The following is a 22,620-nucleotide window of genomic DNA, read 5'->3' as shown; positions in this document are numbered from 1 at the left end:
CCCAATCAACTTCAAAACATATTCAAGCTGTTCTGCAGACTCAGGGTGCAACAGTGTCAGCTCGAACTATCCGTCGACAACTGAACAAAATTAAACGCTATGGCAGGAGAGCCAGGAGGACCCCACTGCTGACACAGAAACATAAAAAAGCCAGACTGGAGTTTGCCAAAATGTACTTGAGGAAGCCAAAATCCTTCTGGGCGAACGTCTTGTGGACAGATGAGACCAAGGTAGAGCTTTTTGGTAAAGCTCATCATTCTACTGTTTACAGAAAACGGAATGAGGCCTACGAAGAAAAGAAAAACACAGTACCTACAGTCTAACATGGTGGAGGTTCTAAGATGTTTTGCTGCCTCTGGCACTGGATGCCTTGACTGTGTGCAAGGCATCATGAAATCTGAAGACTACCAAAAGATATTGGGGTGCAATGTAGTGCCCAGTGTCAGAAAGCTGGGTCTGCGTCAGAGGTCATGGGTGTTCCAGCAGGACAATGACCCCAAACATACCTCTAAAAGCACCCAGAAATGGTTGAAGGCAAAGCGCTGGAGAGTCCTGAAGTGGCCAGCAATGAGTCCAGATCTAAATCCGATTGAACACTTATGGAGAGATCTCAAAATTGCTGTTGGGAGAAGGCGCCCTTCAAATCTGAGAGACCTTGAGCAGTTTGCAAAAGAAGAGTGGTTGGAAATTCCAGTTGAGGGGTGTAACAAGCTTGGTGATGGTTATAGGAAGTGCTTGATTTCAGTTATTTTTTCTAAAGGGCGTGCAACCAAATATTAAGTGGAGGGTGCCAATAATTTTGTCCAGCCCGGTTTTTGAGTTTTGCGTGAAATGATGTCAGATTTGGCTTTTTTTCTCTGTTTTGATTGTGTTGTTCCAATGCACATAAAGGAAATAAACATGTGTATACCAAAACAAATGTTTATGTCTTTTAATTTTGATGATTATAACTCACAACTAATGAAAGTCCCAAGTTCAGTTTAGTTTACAACATTCTACTTTAATGACAAAATAAACTACAAGAATAAAGTGGAAATTTCAACTTTAATCTCGACATATAGTATTTTTTTTTTCCACTGTGGCCCTAATACGATTCCATAAGGCTATACCACAAATAGCATTATAAATGCAAGTTGCAGTTTTATTATTTTGTATATAGCTTAGCTTGAAGCAAGGTCCATATTAATGCAGTTTGCCTAAATGATGGTTCAATTGGTAAAGATGTTATCACCAAGTTGCACTTGTTTTATTTTATTTTTATTTGGTGAATACTGTGTAATGCACCTGGGCTTGAAGTCTTGGAAGTAATAGTATTATTCCTGGAATTTGCACTATTATTTATATTATTATTATTAATTAGTTTAAATATTATGCAGTTAAATGATGGTAAAGTTGTTTAAAAAGTCACTTTAACATGTCAGTGGACAGAGATTGCTTACATTAACAGAAAGGGTAGATGGTTTACAAAAAATATTTACTATTTATTCATTTTCTAAGACATTGTTCAGTGCAATACAACTTTTGACAAGCACCTCTGGATATTTTCCTAAATCTAAATGCCTCTTTGGATGGTTGAAAATATGTTGTCAAAATTTTATCTTATTCGCAAAATTTGTTCAATAAAAAGGTTCTATATTTTGACTGCAACTGTCATGCAATGCGATTCCTTCTCTTAATTAGTGCCACCCCCTTGAAAACTTTCACTTTATGGGGCCATGCAAACCTGTATTAATACTTGTGTGCACATTAAAATGTTTTTTTATACAATGTACAATTCTCATGACAGCGGAATAGGTTATTCTTAGCCAGAAATTGCAGTGGAAATTTGGTTAACATCCACTCATGCATGGGGAAAAAAAATACCATCCAATACAGTGAAACCAGTATAATTTTGAAAAATACCATGATATAGAATTCTGGTCATACCGCCCAGCACTAATATATATATAGTATATATATATATATATATATATATATATATATACACACATATACACACACACACACACACACAGTGGAACCTTGGTTTGTGAGCATAATTCGTTCCGGAAACATGCTCGCAGTCCAAAGCACTCGTATATCCACAACCCAAAACTATTCATATAAAAATGATTAATACAAAATATAAAGTAAAAATATATAAAACAAATTAACCTGCGCTTTACCTTTGAAAAGAATCATGGCTGGTGTGAGTGAGTTTCTAAACTCTTGTGGGATTCCATCCAACTGGACAACACGCGGAAGAGCGTCCCAAAGCAATCGCAGTCTCCCAGCGCTGTAGCTGTTCGTCATAAAAGCGAATCTGAAAAGATCGCTGACATGCTATAAGCGCCTGCCATTGATGGGTGATACAAGGAACAAGGAACATTATAAATGCAGAGGGCATAGTACTGCTTGGCCACGTCCCTGCCTGACTGCTGCGTCTGTGTATAGGAGAATGGCAGATCCAGCTACAATAAACAACTGCGCTGTTGCTGTTTCAAGCTGAATAAAGCTGATGTTGTTAAAGTACTGAGACTCAGCTTCGTGTTTTGGGGCGCAAGACGAGGACTCACACGTCACAGCAGACATGCACGCGCATGTAGTAAACAGTATATGCTTGTACGGATGTTGACTATATGAGTGAGGCACACCGACTCAGACGGAGAATAGGAGACGATTGCCCACAAAAGAGAGATAGAGAGAGAGAGAGAGAGACACACACACACACACACACACATTATATATATATATATATATATATATATATACAGTATATATATATATATATACACTCACTTTAAAGAACTAATGATGCATCTAATTAAACAACCCCAAAATGCAACTTCATACTGTATAAATTTCCATACATTCCTGATAAATCGACAAATGACTAATTTTACCATAAATGATTCACAACAACTTTTTTTTCTTAACTGGTATATTTGTATGGGTACCCTGTGTATTGTTATACTCTCTTATTTATCATGGAATACCAAAAGTTCAAGAAGAACATTTCTGCCTAAAAAAAAACAACAAAAAATGTTTTTAGCACTACAGAATTTAATGTATGAGGAATTTTGCAGAACTAAATATGTACAGATTCCTGTGAAATTTCTAAGGATTTCTCTGAAAATGGAAAGTCTATGAGAAAACAAGTTATACAACCATTTCAAGGGCTCAGGAGCTTTTCCTACAATTTCTCCTTAGAGAAAATAGAGAAAAAGCAAGACCACTGCAAATCCATAGACTAACAGGAATCAAATTCTGTGTCTGGATCATTCTTAACATCTGAAATAGGAGTTAAATATCACAGATTTTGCACAAGCATGCCCTGCAAACTACCACAGCTGTGTATTTTTCTTTAATTTATATATATATATATATATATATATATATATATATATATATATATATATGTGTGTGTGTGTGTGTGTGTGTGTGTGTGTAAAAACAATATTTTTTACCATGCTAATAGGATGCAAGAAAAACCATAAGTAATGGAAAGAAACACAACTGAGACAAATATTTAAAACGAAGAACCTGTGTCTTTCAAGCAACTGTGCCATCTGCTGGCAGACACAGTCACTAGTCTTTTAAATTGTTTTATATTTATGCAAGATACACTAAATTACTGTTTAATGAACAATTTGCATTTACCTATACCCCATGGTCATTTGTGTTGTCACACCTGCTCTGCAGCACACTAGGTTCCTCTAATTTGTGTTTTTTAATCTGTATCTAGTGGGAGTTTGTTTATTTTATACCTTACATATACTGCATATAAATATATGAAATGACAAAGTAATGCCATTTCTTTCATGCATTTACACTGTAAATTGAACAGCTATGCATTACAGTTATCGAATATACAATAAGCATATATTATCACACTGTTCCTTTGTATTCTCTCCACCACTGTCAGATTGCTAGGACATGGGATTGTGTTTTGAGTAAGAAAGCATCCACACCTGAAATCACAGCAGCAACTTGCAGGTCATTTGTGAAGGGCTGCTCTTATTATAAATATGCACTGATGCAGGTTACCATGATACTAACTGCAAATTGTTTTCTTACATTATCAGACAACATGGCTGATGCTGATTTTAAAGTAAAAATTAATTTATACATTTGATAACTACATAATATACACCAATGTAAAAGCAGTATCTTAATTATATACAATTTTGTTTTTCTTTTTATGAATTTTATTGCATTCCATACAAATCAATCAAGTTTTTACAAGTCGATCCTCACCCCTATACTGTATACAAGTAATTTTATCCAAAATAAATCCAACATTTATTCAACACTTTCCAAAAACTGTACTACGTGCAATGACAAATATATTTAACTCTTTGAAAAAGCACCAACCCAGTAAGAAACATTTAATTCTTAATTATGAATAACATGAAAAAATTAACATGTCACTAAGTCAAATCCTTCTATATAAAAGCGGTTGGGATTGTCCTTCCGTCCCGTGAGTGCTACGCAGGCACGGAGTTTCACACACGCCCTGTCCATTTTGCAATGCACGATGGGATTTGTAGTTTTGTTTTTCCAGGTAAAAGATGATTTTCTACTCCAGACTGTGCGATATCTTCTTCTTCTTTCTTACTATATAAAAGCGGTCGGGATTGTCCTTCCGTCCCGTGAGTGGAAAGCGTAGCGGTATTCCGCTTATCACAGACTTACTACTTGCAGCTTGCGGTATGAAGCGACATGATGTGAGCAGAGTTCTGGTGCTCCTATTGTTCCCTTGCTTTTGTGCGCGATGCGCTGGAAAAATAGACAAAATTATGTCTCTGGAAATAATTAATGTTGATGGAGTACAAATGCCTCACCACGTAGTAAATATCAGGGGGGTTCAAAAGGGCGACCTCAATATAGAAAAAAAGTTTACATTTCATCACAAAATGACAGAAACTACGAGTATTAAAGTAATACCGCTCAAATGCAATATAACCAAATTAATGAGTTTGTATAAAATATGAAATTGATCTACATATTGAATTGCCTTAAGAAGTGGTCAACTTAAAAGTCGGTCGCCTTTAAAGGCGGGTCAGCCTAGTTATTATAATAAATGTTGTAAATGATGACATTAACAAATTAAACTACTTCTCATTTGTCATAAGATATATTCAAAACACTTAAGCAGCAAATTGCAACCTAAAATATCTGAGGAGTTTAACTGTGTCCATGGAATAGTTAATATTTAACTGCCTAAGAAAACAGTTACTTTTAACCATCAGAGGCATATCAGCTTTACAGTTTGTAAGTCATTTCTTTTTCTAGCTCAGCACATGAGAGGTTGTCTTAGGAAATGTTCAGTCTGCATGGGGTCTGTCACAACGATCTCTATATTTTGAACACATTTGAATGTATACTTCAATATGAATATCCAAAATTGCAACTGAAATCTTAAACTCTAATCAATGCTGCCCAACTATGAAAAACTGCAAAACTATTCTGATCATTATTACTTTCATAAACTGCCTGTACTTGTTTTTGGTTTAATACAGTACATGTGCCATTTTTATATTTCAAAAGAGAGTATTACACAGTTTGCAGTCAACCTTACTACTCTTTCACTGAAATTTTTTGTAATCTAAGGTACTTTCAGCACATTACACTTTCATGTAACAAACATGACCAGCATGTGTTTGAGACTTGTTGTTTAAAAGATAACATGTTTCAAATGTAGATCTGTATCAGGCACTGCAATGCAGAAAAGAAATTATATTCCCCTAACAAAAAGATACATTAATCATATCATTCTTAACACAGTGCAGTTCAATCAAAATTCATAATAATCTGAAAGTAAGTGAAATAATGGTTTATTGTCAACATCCCTAGTCTCCATTAATGAAACTGACAACCTTCTCTTCAGTTAGAAGGACCAAACTTTTCCTTTTCCAATGTGAGCTGCTCTGCAGATCACTGTTAGTGTTAAGGTCCATTCTTTTCTTCAAACACAGGAGCAGGCCAGCATGAATAATTCTAAAATTGTGGGTGCTTAAGGATGACTTATGCATTTTATGCCATTATAAATCCATTCAACCATTACCCAACCCACTATATCCTAACTACAGGGCCACGGGGGGTCTGCTGGAGCCAATCCCAGCCAACACAGGGCGCAAGGCAGGAAACAAACCCTGGGCAGGGCACCAGCCAATCATAGGGTGCGCGCACCAAGCACACACTAGCGACAATTTAGGATCGCCAATGTAATGCACATAACCTGCATGTCTTTGGACTGTGGGAGGAAACCGACTCAGACACGGGGAGAACATGTAAACAGGGAGGACTCTGGAAGCAAACCCGGGTGCCATTATAAATATTAACTAAAAAAAAAAAAAAAAAACAAGTCAAAAATTAAGTGGGGAAAGTGGACCTGTCGTGCACCACAGGACTAAGAACACTAGTGGAATTATTCACGGTTGGTCAAATTGTTGGTTAAACTCCAACGGTTTGTTTTTGTTGTCTGTATCAGGTCTTTTCTGGGTGCTGCTGGAGCCTACAACACATAATATTAATCTTAGTGGCTCTTATAAACAGGGGCACTGTGAGTCTTTGGGGTTTTCACAAGTTAAACAAGTCCATGTACTAAATTGTCACATTACAATGATCAGGTAGCAGGTAGGTAGTATTATTATTTACGTAGCTGACACACTCGTCCAAAGTGGCTAAAAAAGTCAAAATACTGGAAAGCTGAGCAATTAAGAACACACACAATTAACATACAAATGTGAAATTGATTTTACAGTACAGCTGAAGAAATTTAGTACTACAGTGGTGAGAATTCAAAAAACGATTTGTGAAGGGCCAGTTTTTTGAGAGGCACCAATTGCAATCAACCCATACCTACAATGTTCATCACTTCAAACACATCCTTAAAGCCAAAGCGTGCAAACTAAAAGCATTTATTATTAGAATATGCTGAGTTCATCCCACATAAAAATTAAATCCAGTCTGAGTTGCCAAAAACATTCAGATATAAAGACAAAAAAAGAATAAAAACAAAGCCTATAAAAAAGGAACAGAGATCTAGAATCCCCAAAGTTCATTTTCAGATTGTTAGTTAACATGAAAATTTGTCCATAATGAGAAACAAAATGTGAAGAATAAATAAATACGTTCATTTAACAATGCACTGCAAAAATGATATGTTAGCAGTCTACTGGCAAGTTGTATGCACTTCATATTTGCATGTAAATATAGATTGCAGAATCTGTAACCCATATTCGAATATACACAAATAAATTTATATTTTTCTAAATCAAACATCTAAATCTTACTTACAAACTTAAGTGAAAGATTTAGTGGACTTGCTCTCTGAAATATTTTTTGCAACTGACTAAATACAAATTAAAAAATAAACACAAAGGTTACATATTAGTACATTTCCACATGATTCAAAAAGATTAGTGGCAGCAGACATTCGGAAGCAGCAAAATGGAAATTCTCCTTCTATCCTCCAGAGAAGATTGACTAGGCTGATTCAACTGCTACAGGGGATGAATTATGAGGGAAGATTTAAAAAGCGGAGCCTTTTCAGTTTAAGCTAAAGAGGATTAAAAGAAGACAAGACTGAAGTGTTTAAATTATGAAGGGAATTAGTCTTCTGGATCGAGACTGTCACTTCAAGAACACAGGGACACAGTTGGAACCTTGTTATGGGTAGATTTCACGCAAATGTTATAAGTTTCTCTAGACACAGAAAACAACAGACACTTGCAATAAGTTACCAAGTAGTGTAGTAGAAAGTAGGACTTTCAAAACTAGACTTAATGTTATTTTAGAAGAATTAACTGGATTGGACTGGCAAGATTTGTTGGGCTGAATGGCCTGTTCTTATCTAGATTGTTCTAATGTGCCTTAACATTTGCCTTCCAAACGACCAAATTTAAATTAGCAGGTGATTAACACGCATCCGCAAAGGAAAAAAATCACTATTGCAGACAAACTGTAGCTTATTCATACATGTCAAAAATGTCCAGTTACTGAATTAAAAACATCTTGGTTGTTTGTCTTAAAATAAAAATCAGCCTGTGTCTGGCACTACATTTTTACATCATCATCATCAATCAATGGCAAAGATAAATAAGGCTAGTGCATCATGCGCATTTCTAATACCTTACTGTTGAAGGACTAAATATTCTTAATTGAATGTGTGCCATAATTTAAAATGTAAACAATTCTAATGAAAAAATATTTAACTTACTGAGAACTAAATGAAATGGTCTCTGGGTGGAAGGTAAGCATGTGAAGCTACTATGAGAAGCTGCAATCATGTCAACAAAAAAAATCCGGTGTTTAGGTAAGCTTATACTGTATTTTATTTGTCCCCAAGGGAAAATGATTTTGGCAATTAACACAAACTGGTCTACCTAATTTTTCTGAAAAAGATCTTAAACATTTTTCTAAACCACTCCACAGATATAGTTTTGTCTTCAGTTGCTTCCTTAAATTATACATTCACTCATATTGGTATACTGGCCATACCTTTAAGTACACCACTACAGACAAAAACAAAACAACTAACATGAATAGAGAGTAATGAACTCATGAAACTTAAGCCTTGTGTACATACCTAATTTAAAGGGTTTCATGTTTCTATTTGAGACGTTTTACTGCTTTGACTTTTTTTTTTTATAGCAGTCCTCAAGGCAATGAAGGGATGGCCTGCTTTTTTCCACAGGAAACAGGTGTCTATAGTTACAGGTAGGCCACCGATTGCAGATATCAGTTCTGCTTCAATGCCGCAATAGATTCTGCTGATATTTCACCAATAAGGATGCATATTATAATTCACCCCTCCAGTATAAAATTACATTTCAAATATTTAGTCCCTTCTGCCAAAAACAAAGAACCACCTTTTATACCAAATCTTCAAGATGGCTATATAAAACGTCAAAGAAAAAAGGTGTAATCTTTGTTAAATGATATATTTTTTTCTTTTCACTTTTGAAACTTGACTTTACATTCAGAAAGTCCTTTTAATCCTTAAAAAGCTTTCTTCCAATTAATGCATTCTTTAAAGGCTTAACTCAGTTCAGAGATGATGATGGAAATAAAGCAAATCTACCTAATAGGTAAATTAGCCATCTGTAATACAGGTTTGCGCAACAAAAAATAAACATTAATAGACCCAATTGTAAGGTTCCACCCTTGCCAATATCAAACGATTCCTACTTTACCAGAAGGAAAAATGTTGCCAATTTATATTAAAGTGATCATAAGTGATATATTATCTCATGTATAGAGTCAAATGCATTTTAGTATCTATGCAAAACAGTGCCAATTAGAACAGAAGTAGGAATAAAGGTAAATTACACAGAGACTACAGTAAACAGAGAGATTATTTACAATAGGCTGCCATTTAAAAAGCACTCCAAACAGTCTCATAGGTTTTTCAGCACTATATTTTCAACACATTAAATAAAATTGATAAAATGCCTGTGAAAATAAACAAGTAAGGATGACCTAAAAGGACCATTGGCCTCAGAGGAAAATATACTGTACAGCCCTGTTTTGTTGAGATTATGGAATCTAAAAGCACAACCTCTTAAGTTACTGAAAGTAAAGAAAAATGTGAAACCATTACAAGCTGACAAGTCAACATAAAACTTAAACACACTCCAACCTCCTTAGTCTGATTCAGGATCACGCAAGCTGGGCCTACTTCTGAAGTACAGAGCACAAAGTGGGAACTACAGCGGCCCTGAAGTTCAGAACAGTAAAACAAACTGAAAAATCTTAAAAACCAAATAAAAAAAACAAACAAAAAGTGTAAACATACAAAATAAAAACATCTGAAAATGCAAGAAGAAATGAACAAACATGAAGACAAACAAAAGAGCAAAAACAATTGGGAAAACACGTAAATAAACCAGAAAACATCAAAACTGAAAACCGCAAAAACAAACTGCGAACAACAAAATAAAGTAAAATAGCAGTACACCAACAAAATAAGGACTGCATAAACAAATTAGCCCTGTGGTGGGCTGGCGCCCTGCCCAAGGTTTGTTTCCTGCCTTGCGCCCTGTGTTGGCTAGGATTGGCCCCAGCAGACCCCCGTGACCCTGAAGTTAGGATATAGCGGGTTGGATAATGGATGGATGGATAAACAAATTAAAAGTATACAGACATAAACAGCAGAAGCAAACCAAACCTGAAAGAAAACAAGAAAACTGACGCAGAAGTACTGCATGATTCAATCACAGGGTGACGCAAATAAAAACAGAAAAATAAGAACCTCTCTTTCCTTGTGATACTTTGACCTCGATCAACAGGTTCAACATTTTATTAGGAATTCCTGGGTTATTTATGATGTTCAATGTTTAAAAAGCAGGGACCAAAATGTTCCTGGTCATCCAAGATTTCATTCACAAAAGAAACCTCCTTTGTATCATTTTATATTGTAGGTTTTGAATTTACTGGTTAAAACAATTTGCTGCCCCATGCAACTTACCACACTGTTCTTCAATTACGATTTTGGCTGCACATTATATGCTCTGTTATATAATTTTTGTCTATCCTATTATGACCACTACATGTATTCTGTCTCCCCTGTGCAATCTTCTGATTCCAATATCTCTCAAAAAATGCTTTGCTCAAACAACGCAGGGAGACTCCAAACATTTCAGGCAGTAGTTTCCCATTTTATCTTGGCACAATCCAGGATGAAACCTACTAGGTCGACACCTGAACACACCAAAACAATGTGGTATCAATCCATCATCAAATCCTTAATTGCAATTTGGGTGGTGAGGAGTTCAATCCCAACACAATTAATGGGAGGCTGGGACCAAATCATGCCAGGTGTGCAGTCCTTAGGGCAAATTCATTTTCTCTCAAAAATACAGCTAATCGTACAAGGCTAGAACCAACAGTTCAACAAAAGCTAACACAATATTACAAGAGGTCAGCATGTAAAGTTAAAAATAATCAAATATTTCAAAGATTACATTCAGAATTTTCTTCTGAACATTATATGATGCATGATTGGGAATACATTTCTATATCACAATCAAATAATGTCAAAGTCAAACAGCTTTTCTTTATTGTTCACCCTACCTGCATAGCGAAGTTCAGTCGGTATTAGATTATAAGTTCCCAACCAACAAGGTGAAAACATTATATATACCTCAAAACATATTAATATGAACATTGAAAGTTCTGTTCAACATGCAAATCAAAAATGATAATTGCCTTGGGTAAAAAAATGGCAGCAACGAGTTTGATCATAATTCACACAATGAATATTAATCTAATAAAGAAATACTTCTAGGGTCTATGAATGTTACATTCTATATTGTTGTGCATTTAACTGGACTGATGAAGCATCCTGAATGGGTTGCAAAGGTTGAAAAAAATCTAAATATCACATTCTGGAGATTTACCCAAGCCTTTAAAAATTACTATTTGGTTAACATCAAAATATTTTCACAGTGGTATAAGAAAATCTGAAATTTTGTTTCAGATTATATCATTTGGTACAAACAGAATAATCAAACACAATTTCATGACAAATTTTAAAGTACAAGGACAGGTGAATCACCTTATGGGAATAATAATAAAGTACCAATTTTTTTCCAGATTTATTTTGCCAGTAATCATGAAAGAGCTGTTGACATTTAATGCCTTACTTTTAAAGTCAGCTGCCCAACATCAAATAAACTGCTAATATTGTTACACAGTTTTAACAATTATGTCAGATGTTTTAAAGCAACTTGTACTGTAGATTCTATTCCACTACAAAACCACTTCACAGTTGTCATCTATGCCTGTCGTATTCATACCCAAAATTCCCATTATTCATATTGATGGCAGATTTTCTTTTCACATGACTATGAATAAAAATCAAGGTTGGTCATTAAGAAAAATTGAAATGTTTTATTCATGGGCAATTGTACATACCATGTTCAAAAGTAAGCAGCTCTAATAACCAGTGCCAGTGTTAGGTTATTTTGAATGAATAGTAATTTTCTCAAGTTAAATAAAGAGAAAACTGAAATCTTAGTGATCAGCAATAATGGATACAATGAGGCTATTAGAAATAAACTGGATACATTAGGATTAAAAGTCAAGACGGAGGTAAAAAGCTTAGGGGTAATTGTTGACTGTAATCTGAATTTTAAATCGCATATTAATCAGGTCATTAGGACAGCATTTTTTCACTTAAGAAACATAGCTAAAGTTAGACCTCTTATATCACTGAAAGATGCTGAGAAATTAGTTCACGCGTTTGTTTTCAGTCGACTAGATTACTGTAACGCACTCCTCTCAGGACTACCCAAGAAAGACATAAATCGTTTGCAACGAGTGCAGAATGCAGCTGCTAGAATCCTAACTAGGAAAAGAAAATCCGAACACATTTCTCCAGTCTTGATGTCACTACACTGGTTACCTGTGTCATTCAGGATTGACTTTACAATTCTGCTTATGGTTTATAAAGCCTTAAATAATCTCGCTCCATCTTATATATCGGAATGTCTGACATCTTATATTCCAAATCGTAACCTCAGATCCTCAAATGAGTGTCTCCTTAGAATTCCAAGAACAAAACTTAAAAGAAGTGGTGAGGCGGCCTTCTGCTGCTATGCACCTAAAATCTGGAATAGCCTGCCAATAGGAATTCGCCAGGCTGATACAGTAGAGCACTTTAAAACACTGCTGAAAACGCATTACTTTAACATGGCCTTTTTATAACTTCATTTTAATCTTAATTTAACTTAATCCTGATACTCTGTATGTTCAATTTCCTCAAAATAACTATTCATGGTGGCTCTAAAATCGGTACTGACCCCTACTCTCTTTTCTGTTTCTTTTTCCGGTTTCTTTGTGGTGGTGGCCTGCGCCACCTCCACCTACTCAAAGCTTCATGATGCTCCAACAATGATGGACGGATTAAAAGGAAGAAGTCTACGTGACCATCATCATCATCAAGCCCTTCCGTGAGAATCCTAAATCCAAAGAGGACTGTTTCATTCATGTTAGGTAGAATGCCCAGAGGGGACTGGGCGGTCTCATGGTCTGGAATCCCTACAGATTTTATTTTTTCTCCAGCCGTCTGGAGTTTTTGTTTTTTCTGTCCCCCCTGGCCATTGAACCTTACTCTTACTCGATGTTAATTAATGTTGATTTATTTTGTTTTATAATTGTGTCTTTCATTTTTCTATTCTTTAATATGTAAAGCACTTTGAGCTACTGTTTGTATGAAAATGTGCTATATAAATAAATGTTGTTGTTGTTGTTGTTATTTTGAACCCTAGGACAAGCGTATTATATCGCTAACAGCCTGTTTGGTAGCTAACCCGTGAGGCTGGGTTTCCCCCACCTTATGATCTGCAGCCTAGGCGAATGCCTAATTACCTTAATGGTAGTGCTGGCACAGCTAATGACCTAACAATATTGGCTCTGGTAAGGCAAAACGCAAACAAATACTCGATAACAAAAGAGTACCATACTAGGCTAGTTACACAGTACTTCTTATTTATCTGAATAACAGACTTCATTATAACTGAAGCCTACTGTCTTAGGGGATTTCCAAGGCTAGTTAAAAATATACCTAATTTAAGGTGAATAGGATTTTTTTTTTACAACATCACACATATTGACCAAGATAAACACTTAAATGGTATTAATATCCAAAAGATGATTTTTTTTTTTTTTAATGGTACAGTGGTGCCTTGATTTGTGAGTGTAATTCGTTTCGGAAATGTGCTTGTAATCCAAAGGACTCGTATATCAAAGCGAATTTCCCCATAAGAAATAATGTAAACTCAGTTTGATTCGTTCTACAACCCAAAAATATTCATATAAAAAAGATTAATACAAAATATAAAGTAAAAATACATAAAACAAATTAACTTGCACTTTACCTTTGAAAAGAATCGTGTCTGGTGTGAGGGATCTGAGAGAAAGGAGAGGAGGAGGAATTATTGTGCAGGACAACTTTCACTCTAACTAACTAAATCACTGCTATCTGTTATCTCATTGGATTCTTCTTCATTTTTTGTGACTTTAACAAGGAAACTATGTAATGACAGTTGCTTTTGCCTGTAGAGTCACTACACTTTGACACAAACTAAAAAAAAAAAAAAAAGCTTTATGCATTGTAAGGTTTCTAAACTCTTTTGGGATTCCCCCCAACAGGACAACATGCAGAAAAAAAAGCATCTTGAAGCAACCACAGGCTCCCAGCACTGTAGCAGTTCGCTGCAAAAGCAAATCAGAAAAGATTGCGGTCATGCTGTAAGCGCCCTGCAGTCAATGGGTGATGCAAGGAACATTATAAATGCAAGTGAACAGGATTACTTGGCCATTAACCTGGCCCCGACCCTGCCCAATTGCTGTGTCTGTGTATAAAGCACTTTGAGCTACATTATTTGTATGAAAATGTGCTATATAAATGAACATTGTTGTTGTTGTTATTATAGGAGCGTGACAGATCCCGCTACAATAAATTACCTTGCAGTTCCTGTTTCAAGCTGAATAAAAGCTGGTTTTGCTAAAGTACTGAGACTCGGCTTTGTGTTTTGGGGTACAAGGGACTTGCACATTACAACACACAAGTGGTCGCAATGCTATAGTAAACAGTATACGCTTGTATGGATGTTGACTATACGAGTGAGACACTCTGACTGAGACCGAGCATGGGAGACGATTACCCACAATCCTGCGGAGAGAGAAGAACTATCAGCTCAGCTGTGATCACATGACACTCAGCCAACAAAGCATATACGTACTACTCATAATGCAAGACCTCGCTCGTTTATTAAGTTAAAATTTATTACAATTTTTAGATCGTCTTGCATAAACACTCGCAGACTAAGTTACTCGCAATGCAAGGTTTTACTGTATAGTCATTACACAAGTGGAATACTGTGGGAATGCATGCCACCCTTTGGGACATCAAATGGACAGGATGACTGAAGTGTTATAAACATAGTATATGCACAAAAATAACCGGATTGGTTAAAAAAAAAAAAAACATATTTATTGATGAATTACAGCATTCTAAACATTGTCACCTTCTATACGAATTTTTGTCATGTGAAGTTCTTCTTGCAAAATGTGTCTCACCGATTCCCTGTCAATACCAGCCAACTCTGAGATAGCTGGAACACCTAGGCGACAATCATTTCAAACAATCTGATTCACCATTTTGATGTTTTCAACCGTCCCAGACGAGCATGGGCGACCTGGGCGTTGAACGTGTTCCACATTTTCTTGTCCTTCCTTGAAACGTTTGTGCCACTCAAAAACTTGTGTGCAAGCCAAACTGTTATCACCGTACACTGTTTTTATCATTTCATATGTTTCTTTGGCCATTTTGCTCAATTTCGGGAGAAATTTGATGTTGATCCATTGTTCCATTTTTTCACCGGATATTATCACAGCAACTCGTGTAGCGATTGTTGTGCAAATACCAACTGGGCGTGTAGGAGGGGATATAGTTCTAGGATTCACGTCCGGCCAACCTCCAGACAGTTTTCCAAGAAAGCCCCAAGCCCTGTCCGGTTATTTTTGTGTCTCACCTCGTATCTTAATTTTCTTGTGTGTGTGTCCTGGGGATTTCCATTGTTATTAAAAGTAAGAGTTACATAGAACAATATTCAGAAAACTTTAATTGCTCTTTGGTTTGAACCATAATTAAATATAATTATCCATATATAAATTGAATAAACTTATTCATTTCAGTGTCATCGGTAACCATAAGCTCATACAGGAGCATATACCACTGAGGAATTGACAATCTCAGGGCACATTTAAGTATACACACCAAGTCTCACTCATACAAAGACATCTTAGAGATACCACTTAAGAACAAGAAGAAAACATTGACACTTCACATAGACAGAGAAAGGGGATTCAAAAACAGTGAGACTGTCACAATGAGATTTAAACCAAGTGTCCTGTGGCCATGAGGTCAAAACGCTGAGATTAACAGAGATTAATGTTTGACTGTAAACTTCAACTCAAACATGCTTATAATTTTTGAGTTAAAACTGGCTCAGCTTGGCTTTTAAGCACAAAATATTTACCTTAAACAACTTCTCTTAACCAACAAGTTTAGTTTATATCTTTAGTATAAAATGAGCATGCAACTACCTGTCGATGAGTAAACATGCTACTGGCTATTACTCCACAAACTGATTTTTTCTTGCCTCATGGTGCTTAATTAATTTTAAATTATGCTCAAACTTAATTATGCTCTACCTACCAGTTTTTATTGGTAGTGGAAAAAATATATACAGCAAAACATAATCAAATGATCTACCTACCCATCACTGAACCCAAAAAATTCAGTCTCACATAAAATAAACTTTATTAATCCTATGGGGAAATTCAGATCGTGGCTGGTGCAGCATTAGGTACAAAATAAGGGAATACTATGTACTGGACTGGGTACTAGTTATAACGGAACGACCTAATACATCCATCCATCCTCTTCCGCTTATCCGAGGTCAGGTCGCGGAGGCAGCAGCTTGATCAGAGTGCAATATTAGCACAATATTGTGCTTGTTTCATACAGATGGAAGAAATCCTTAGAAAATGACCTAATACATTTTCTAAGAATTCAGGATTTCTTCCATCTGCATGAAACAAGCACAATAATCAGAAATTACAATTGTAATTTGTAAACTAGAGACCAACTAATATTGCACTGTAACAAATGACATCTAGGTGACCACCAGAATCAAGCTACATATCAGAATTACAACTGTCCCATTCAAAGGAAGAGCGAATCCACTAAAGTTTCAGGAAATATATGTCCACTACTAAATATTGTTCCTTACTACTGTTAGTAACTTTTTAACAAATAACATACTAGTGCAAACTAGATTTAAGAACTTTCTTTAGGTTTCTTGCATAATTTATTTTCTCACTTATGGCGTATTTTGTTACCATGATGATTCAAAGTGCATTTGTTGTGCTAAAACAGTTTTAACCATGCATATGTTTCTTAATTAGTTAACAAAAGCTGACAATGTTGAAATAAATTCTAAAATCATCAATCAGAGTGCTAACCTGCACCACGCAAAATAGTTGTGACCTGTGTATAAGAGTTCTCACTAATAGAGCAATACACTATTAATGTAGGTTTCTTTATATAAACACTGTGCCTTTAGATGGTTTGTGAGTTATAAGAAAGAACAATGGCTGTGTTAACCTGGGCAATCAATACAGCAAAATGATACTAATAATGTATCTTACATGAAGGTATATGTCCAACTGGTCCATATGCTACCATCCACCTCAGAAGGTCCATAAGACATGATGAAGAAATATGTTTACAAATACAAATAATTATGAAGAAGAAAATTTTAAACATAAGTATGAACAAAAACACAAGCTAATAAAATCCTGTCCTGGTGTGTCATATATACTGTACATACTAATTTAAAAATGACCAAATGAAAGTCCAGCTGCACCAGGTGAACAAAGAAGTGAGCTAGTCAATCCACTGGGAGTGGCAAGTGGTACAATGCACTGTTTTACTTCAACTCCTCCAAACAGCCTACGTCTGCTCCCAGAGTAAACAGGAAGAAATCCCTACCCACTTCCAATCTCACCAAACACTCTGACACTATGGCTTTCTCAAAAAACACATATTCTGTTTGCCTCAAAAGGAATACAATTTGATATTTACATAATCCATAACACATTTTGGTTACCAAAAGAAAAGATTACATTAGTGACAAATAAGACAGATATCCCAAGACTTTCCTAATAAAATCTAAACACAGTGCAAAAAAGTACAGTAATTAAACAATCGTACTACCACAAACCACAATGCATCTATCTTCTGCTCCCCATTTTGTCCAGCAGCGTTACCACAACCGCACACATAAGCAGAAGAGGAGGGGGAATAGAAGACCCATACAATATTGAATATGAAAGACAGAAACCAGAGTCCTACCTTTAAACTGACTGCTATAAGATCTGAAACGACACTGTATGGAATAAAGGAAAAGAGAAAAATGAAGAGGCAAAGTTAGAAAGCTGGTTATTGTTTTTGAGCCAGAAGTAAATGAAAGGTCAAAGAAATCAAATGAAACAGTCAACTCAAAAAAAGTCCAAAATGGAAATCTAGCTTAGATGAACATGGAAGGCTGACAGCTGTAAAAGTAAAAGCAACAGACAAGAAAATAAATAAAAGTAACTTAAATATGGTACAGTTAAGTATATGTTTGCAGCCACAAACAATCAGAACAGGCTACAGAAGCAAGTATTAGCTGTGACAGGAATATATTTAAATAAAATGGATACAAAGATAAAAGAATACTGATATTTTTTCAATTTATATGTTGCATTTCCACACAAGGTAGAAGAAAATAAATACAAAAAATTAATACAAAGAATACACGCTACTGCCCTACTTCTATTTTTCATCACCAGTACTGTGATCTCTGAAAGCTCTCTCAATACATTCAGCTTCCAATACGCTGTCTTTAAAGACAAAAAAATATATATTTTCAAAATCCAAGACAATACCAAAGGGCCTAAGGCCACAGGTTGTCAGTTGCCAGCCTTAGAAATTCATATTGCTCAACATTAAATTTCTCCATTTTCAGAACCAGACAAAATCTATTAGGTCATTTATGAACTGCCTGAATTTTGATGCTGCTCTGAAAGAAACAGATTCTTTCAAATCCCTTAAACCATTTATGAACCCGCGTGTAAGATCACAAATATAGTATACATATTATGATTTTTCCCATCAGACAAGTATAATGTTCCCATCGTCCTAGATTTAATTTACAAATGTCTAACCAAAGTTACAACTTTTAGGTTTTACTTTGGTCTATCATCTGATCTCCTTCTTGAGCCTTCTAAACTGCTGGTGTGGTGTTAAGCGGGGTTAAAAATGAGTTAATTCAGAAAAACCATGTTTTGGTCCTGTAGATATGGAAAAGTACTGTACAACAGCTGAAACTTCTTAAAAGTCTCAAAATGATTAACAAATAAAGTATGCTATTATAGTTTTAAAGAATTTTTATAAATGAGATGTTTTTGAATATTCTGAATAATGATATATACTAATTAATGTGGAAATTGTACTATAATGTTTAAATTTTGTTAATCCCTCTACCTGCACTCCCCTTTTGATGCTCTGTATCAGAATAAATTTCTCCATGCTTTTGAACACAGGAAAAATGTGATAAATGGGTAGAAACTGCACTGACATAACGTCGTGCATGGTCTGAAGGCAGTTCTACAGAGATACTGCTATTAAAAAGGATGTGAGACCTTGTTGTGGGAAAAAGACCCACATATGTTTAAGAAAAATTGAACATTATATACTGCACTGGGCTGGCCCCCTGCCCGGGGTTTGTTTCCTGCCTTGCACTCTGTGTTGGCTGGGATTGGCTACAGCAGACCCCCGTGACCCTGTAGTTAGGATATAGCGGGTTGGATAATGGATGGATGGATGAACATTATACACAGTATTAAAAAAAAATAATAATTTTTCAAGATTCATTATACTCTGATCTGTGTACAATTACTTTTGCTTATTTATTTTTCTATTTATGCAAAAAGTGTGATTTTGTGTTGAAAACAAGTAAAATAATTTGAAATATATAGATTAAAGTTTGAGATAGATACAGTACTGATTACCTTGCCTACAGTAACTTAATTGTACATCTTATTTCACTTTGTATTGTTTAAACTCAGTATTTTCATGCATGCTTGATTTTCCACACCATTTAAATAAGCAAACCAACCTTGGTACCAAACAGTCTGAATAAATAAATGTCCGTAAATTTTAGGTTTTAATCAGCAGAAACAGAAAGTGCTAGTAAACAGTGGAGTGGTGGCTCTGAGGATAAAAATCCGTGCTGGTATCTGGAAGGTTGCCAGCAGGGCTGTGGAGTCGGAGTCGAGGAGTCAGAGACAATTTTGGGTACCTGGAGTCAGAGTCGGCAAAAATGTACTGACTCCGACTCCTAATAATTTAAATTGTCATGAAAAAAAAAATACAGCAAGTTCAAATGTCCCATTTCACAAACAATAGTCATAATTAAGTACTTCTCTGATGTAAGAATAAAGCCCAGTGCATGGTTGTGGTACTACTAGTGTGAAGTTCAGCTGAGCTATTATACAACCTGATGTTCACATGTTGTAATCTGGATTATGGTACATTACAAAAAGTGTTTTCATTTTATTTCAGATATAATGTGTTTAACAAGCTAATTTGAGTGTAAATAAGTGTAATGATGTAGGTGGAGGTGTGCTATGGCCTGATGTGTGTTCAGGGGTTCTTGTCTTTTGTTTAAACTGGTCAATATGGTAAAGAGTTAGCTTCCTAGCCCAGGGGTCCTCAATCACGGTCCTGGAGAGCCGCAGTGGCTGCAGGTTTTTGCTCCAACCCAGTTGCTTAATAAAAAGCACTTATTGCTAAAGTAACACTTCTGCTTCACTTTAGTGATTTTGAGCCCTTATTGCTTAATTTTGTCTTAAACAGCTATTTTAATTGCTCCTTATTATCAATAACATGCAAATGACAAGAGAGAGCAGCATTTCTCCATTTAGCTTATTTACATTTACACCTGTGTGTATTTATCTGCACTATTGGGTTTAATTAAATACCTGGAAGAAAAATGAAGAGAAAAAAGTGAAGGACTGAGAATTACTCGTCCATTTTAGCCTTCAAATCATTTGCATGATAGAAAGGGAAAGAAAATCTAGGATATGAGAATGACCTGACATAGCAGAGTTAATTTAATTTCATAGCTTGTTAGTGCTTTATTGGCAAGAATTGCTTTCTAATTAAGCAACCAGGTCAGAACAAAAACCTGCAGCCACTGCGGCTCTCCAGGACTGGGATTGAGGACCCCTGTCCTAGCCAATAGTTCTGTGGGTAAATGACGTGTATGTTACATTCCTTCAATCAACATGGAAAATACATTAGCATATTACATACAGAGGAGTAAGAGTCAGAAGTACCGTAAACTAAGGAGTTGGAGTCGAAGGATTTATCTACCGACTCCAAAACCTTGGTTGCCAGTTCAAATCCTGTTACTGCCAGAAATGATCCAACTCCATTGGGCCCTTGAGCACGGCCCTTAACCTTAAAATTGCTGCATGGGTGCTGTACATGGCTGACTCAGTGCTCCGACCCCCAGAGGTCATAGAAAAGACAATTTCCCCTCTGGACTACCAAAGCATATCACATCAATTAAATAAACCTGGTATATGCATATAGTCACACAAATCACCAAGTCTATGATGATCACATTATTCTGTATAAAAACCTTGGTGTACAAAAAAAAAACAACCTACAAATCCCCCGGTTGTAGTTACATGATAAAACCCCCGCTGTGAAAAACAAAATTAAGCCTTTATAATTTTACTTATTTCCTGAAGGGTTTGTACACTATGATTCAATAAGATTTTTTATAAGCTCAGTAAAAGGCAGAGTTTTCCTAAATTTTAAAATTAAAAGTAGAATTTTTATATATATATATATATAAATAATAAAGGCAGTGTTCAGAGGAGACATCAAGTAGTACAGAAAATAAATACAGTGCAACGGCTGAAATGTTCAGAAACATCTTGTTCCAGTTGCAACATCACTGAGCTAAGAGAACTAGTTTTTCATGGACTAGACTGGAGTGGGAGCAGTCGTGAGCAAACTTAAGTGGCCCTTCATGACAAAATGCTCCTACTTTTATAAACATTCATGCTTATAGTGGATAATTTCAATCAGCTTTTAAATGAGGGTCAGCATTCAATTATAGCCTTACCTGAAGTTAATAGCTCAAGGGGCAATTGTATATAATGGATGTCTTAAAATAAGCGTTTGTTATGCAAGAAGATATGTTAATATTTTATGCATTCAAACAAAAACAGAGTCCATTGTCCAAGTACTAATGTTTTTTTTCTGTCAGTTACTGGTGTCAAGTGTAACTGAGGGTTGGGCTTAGGGTTAGAGATTACTTGTTATTTATTTATTGATTTTTCCACATAAAAAAATATTTTGGCCGAGTTCTGACAGTTTAATAGTGCAAGAAATAAAGAAATTAATCCAAAAAATTAATTTGTACCTTTTTCATTTTAAGAAAACAGTAAATTAAAAAAAAGATCTTGCTTATTTCTTATTCCTGTTTCTTCTCAATTTGTTATTATTAAATGTGTAGTTTAAATTAACATTTTCCTCACAATAACACATTCAGCAATACTACAAACAAAATGTGACACTCTGGGGGAGAAAAAAAAAACCAAAAAAAACAAAACCATCCGTGGCTTGGTGATATTACTTTGGGTGTTGGATTTATTTCCTATTGTACATTTAAACAAAGGCATTTTAGACTTTGCGTGGACTCATGATTTACAACTAGAGATGGAGCTGCCTCTCATGATAAGAGTTTGTCAACCTGACCAAGAACAAGGTAATTCAAACAAAGGTACCCATATATGCCTGGACTGCCTGTCCACATGAGATAAAGTCAATGCAGATTTACTTTTGTCGGTAATCACACTTAGAATACAGCATAAATGCATTTATATTTCTATGTACATTATGCATTTGTCAAATTAGAATAACTGCAGAGGGGCATTTACGATAAAGCCAAATCAATAAAAACTAAGGAAAAGAAGAGAAATCTGACCAACAGTGAAAGTGTT

General features: G+C 35.5%; 1 protein-coding gene across 3 annotated transcripts in view; it reads right to left on the bottom strand.

The window, feature by feature from the left end:
• Positions 1-22,620, bottom strand: part of ptbp3 (polypyrimidine tract binding protein 3) — a 132,934-nt gene that overhangs the window by 81,289 nt on the left and 29,025 nt on the right. The window contains exon 2 of one of the 3 annotated variants that reach the window (XM_039759514.1): positions 17,912-17,945. The exons of the other annotated variants lie outside the window; for them this stretch is intronic. Coding sequence (XP_039615448.1) covers positions 17,912-17,945 — 34 coding nt within the window. The remainder of the gene's footprint in view (positions 1-17,911; positions 17,946-22,620) is intronic. 3 annotated transcript variants of the gene reach the window in all.

Source organism: Polypterus senegalus, chromosome 7 (genome assembly GCF_016835505.1).
Source record: "Polypterus senegalus isolate Bchr_013 chromosome 7, ASM1683550v1, whole genome shotgun sequence".
NCBI lineage: Eukaryota > Metazoa > Chordata > Cladistia > Polypteriformes > Polypteridae > Polypterus > Polypterus senegalus.
Note: the sequence above shows the minus strand (reverse complement) of the source record. Positions and strands in the feature narration are given on the sequence as shown.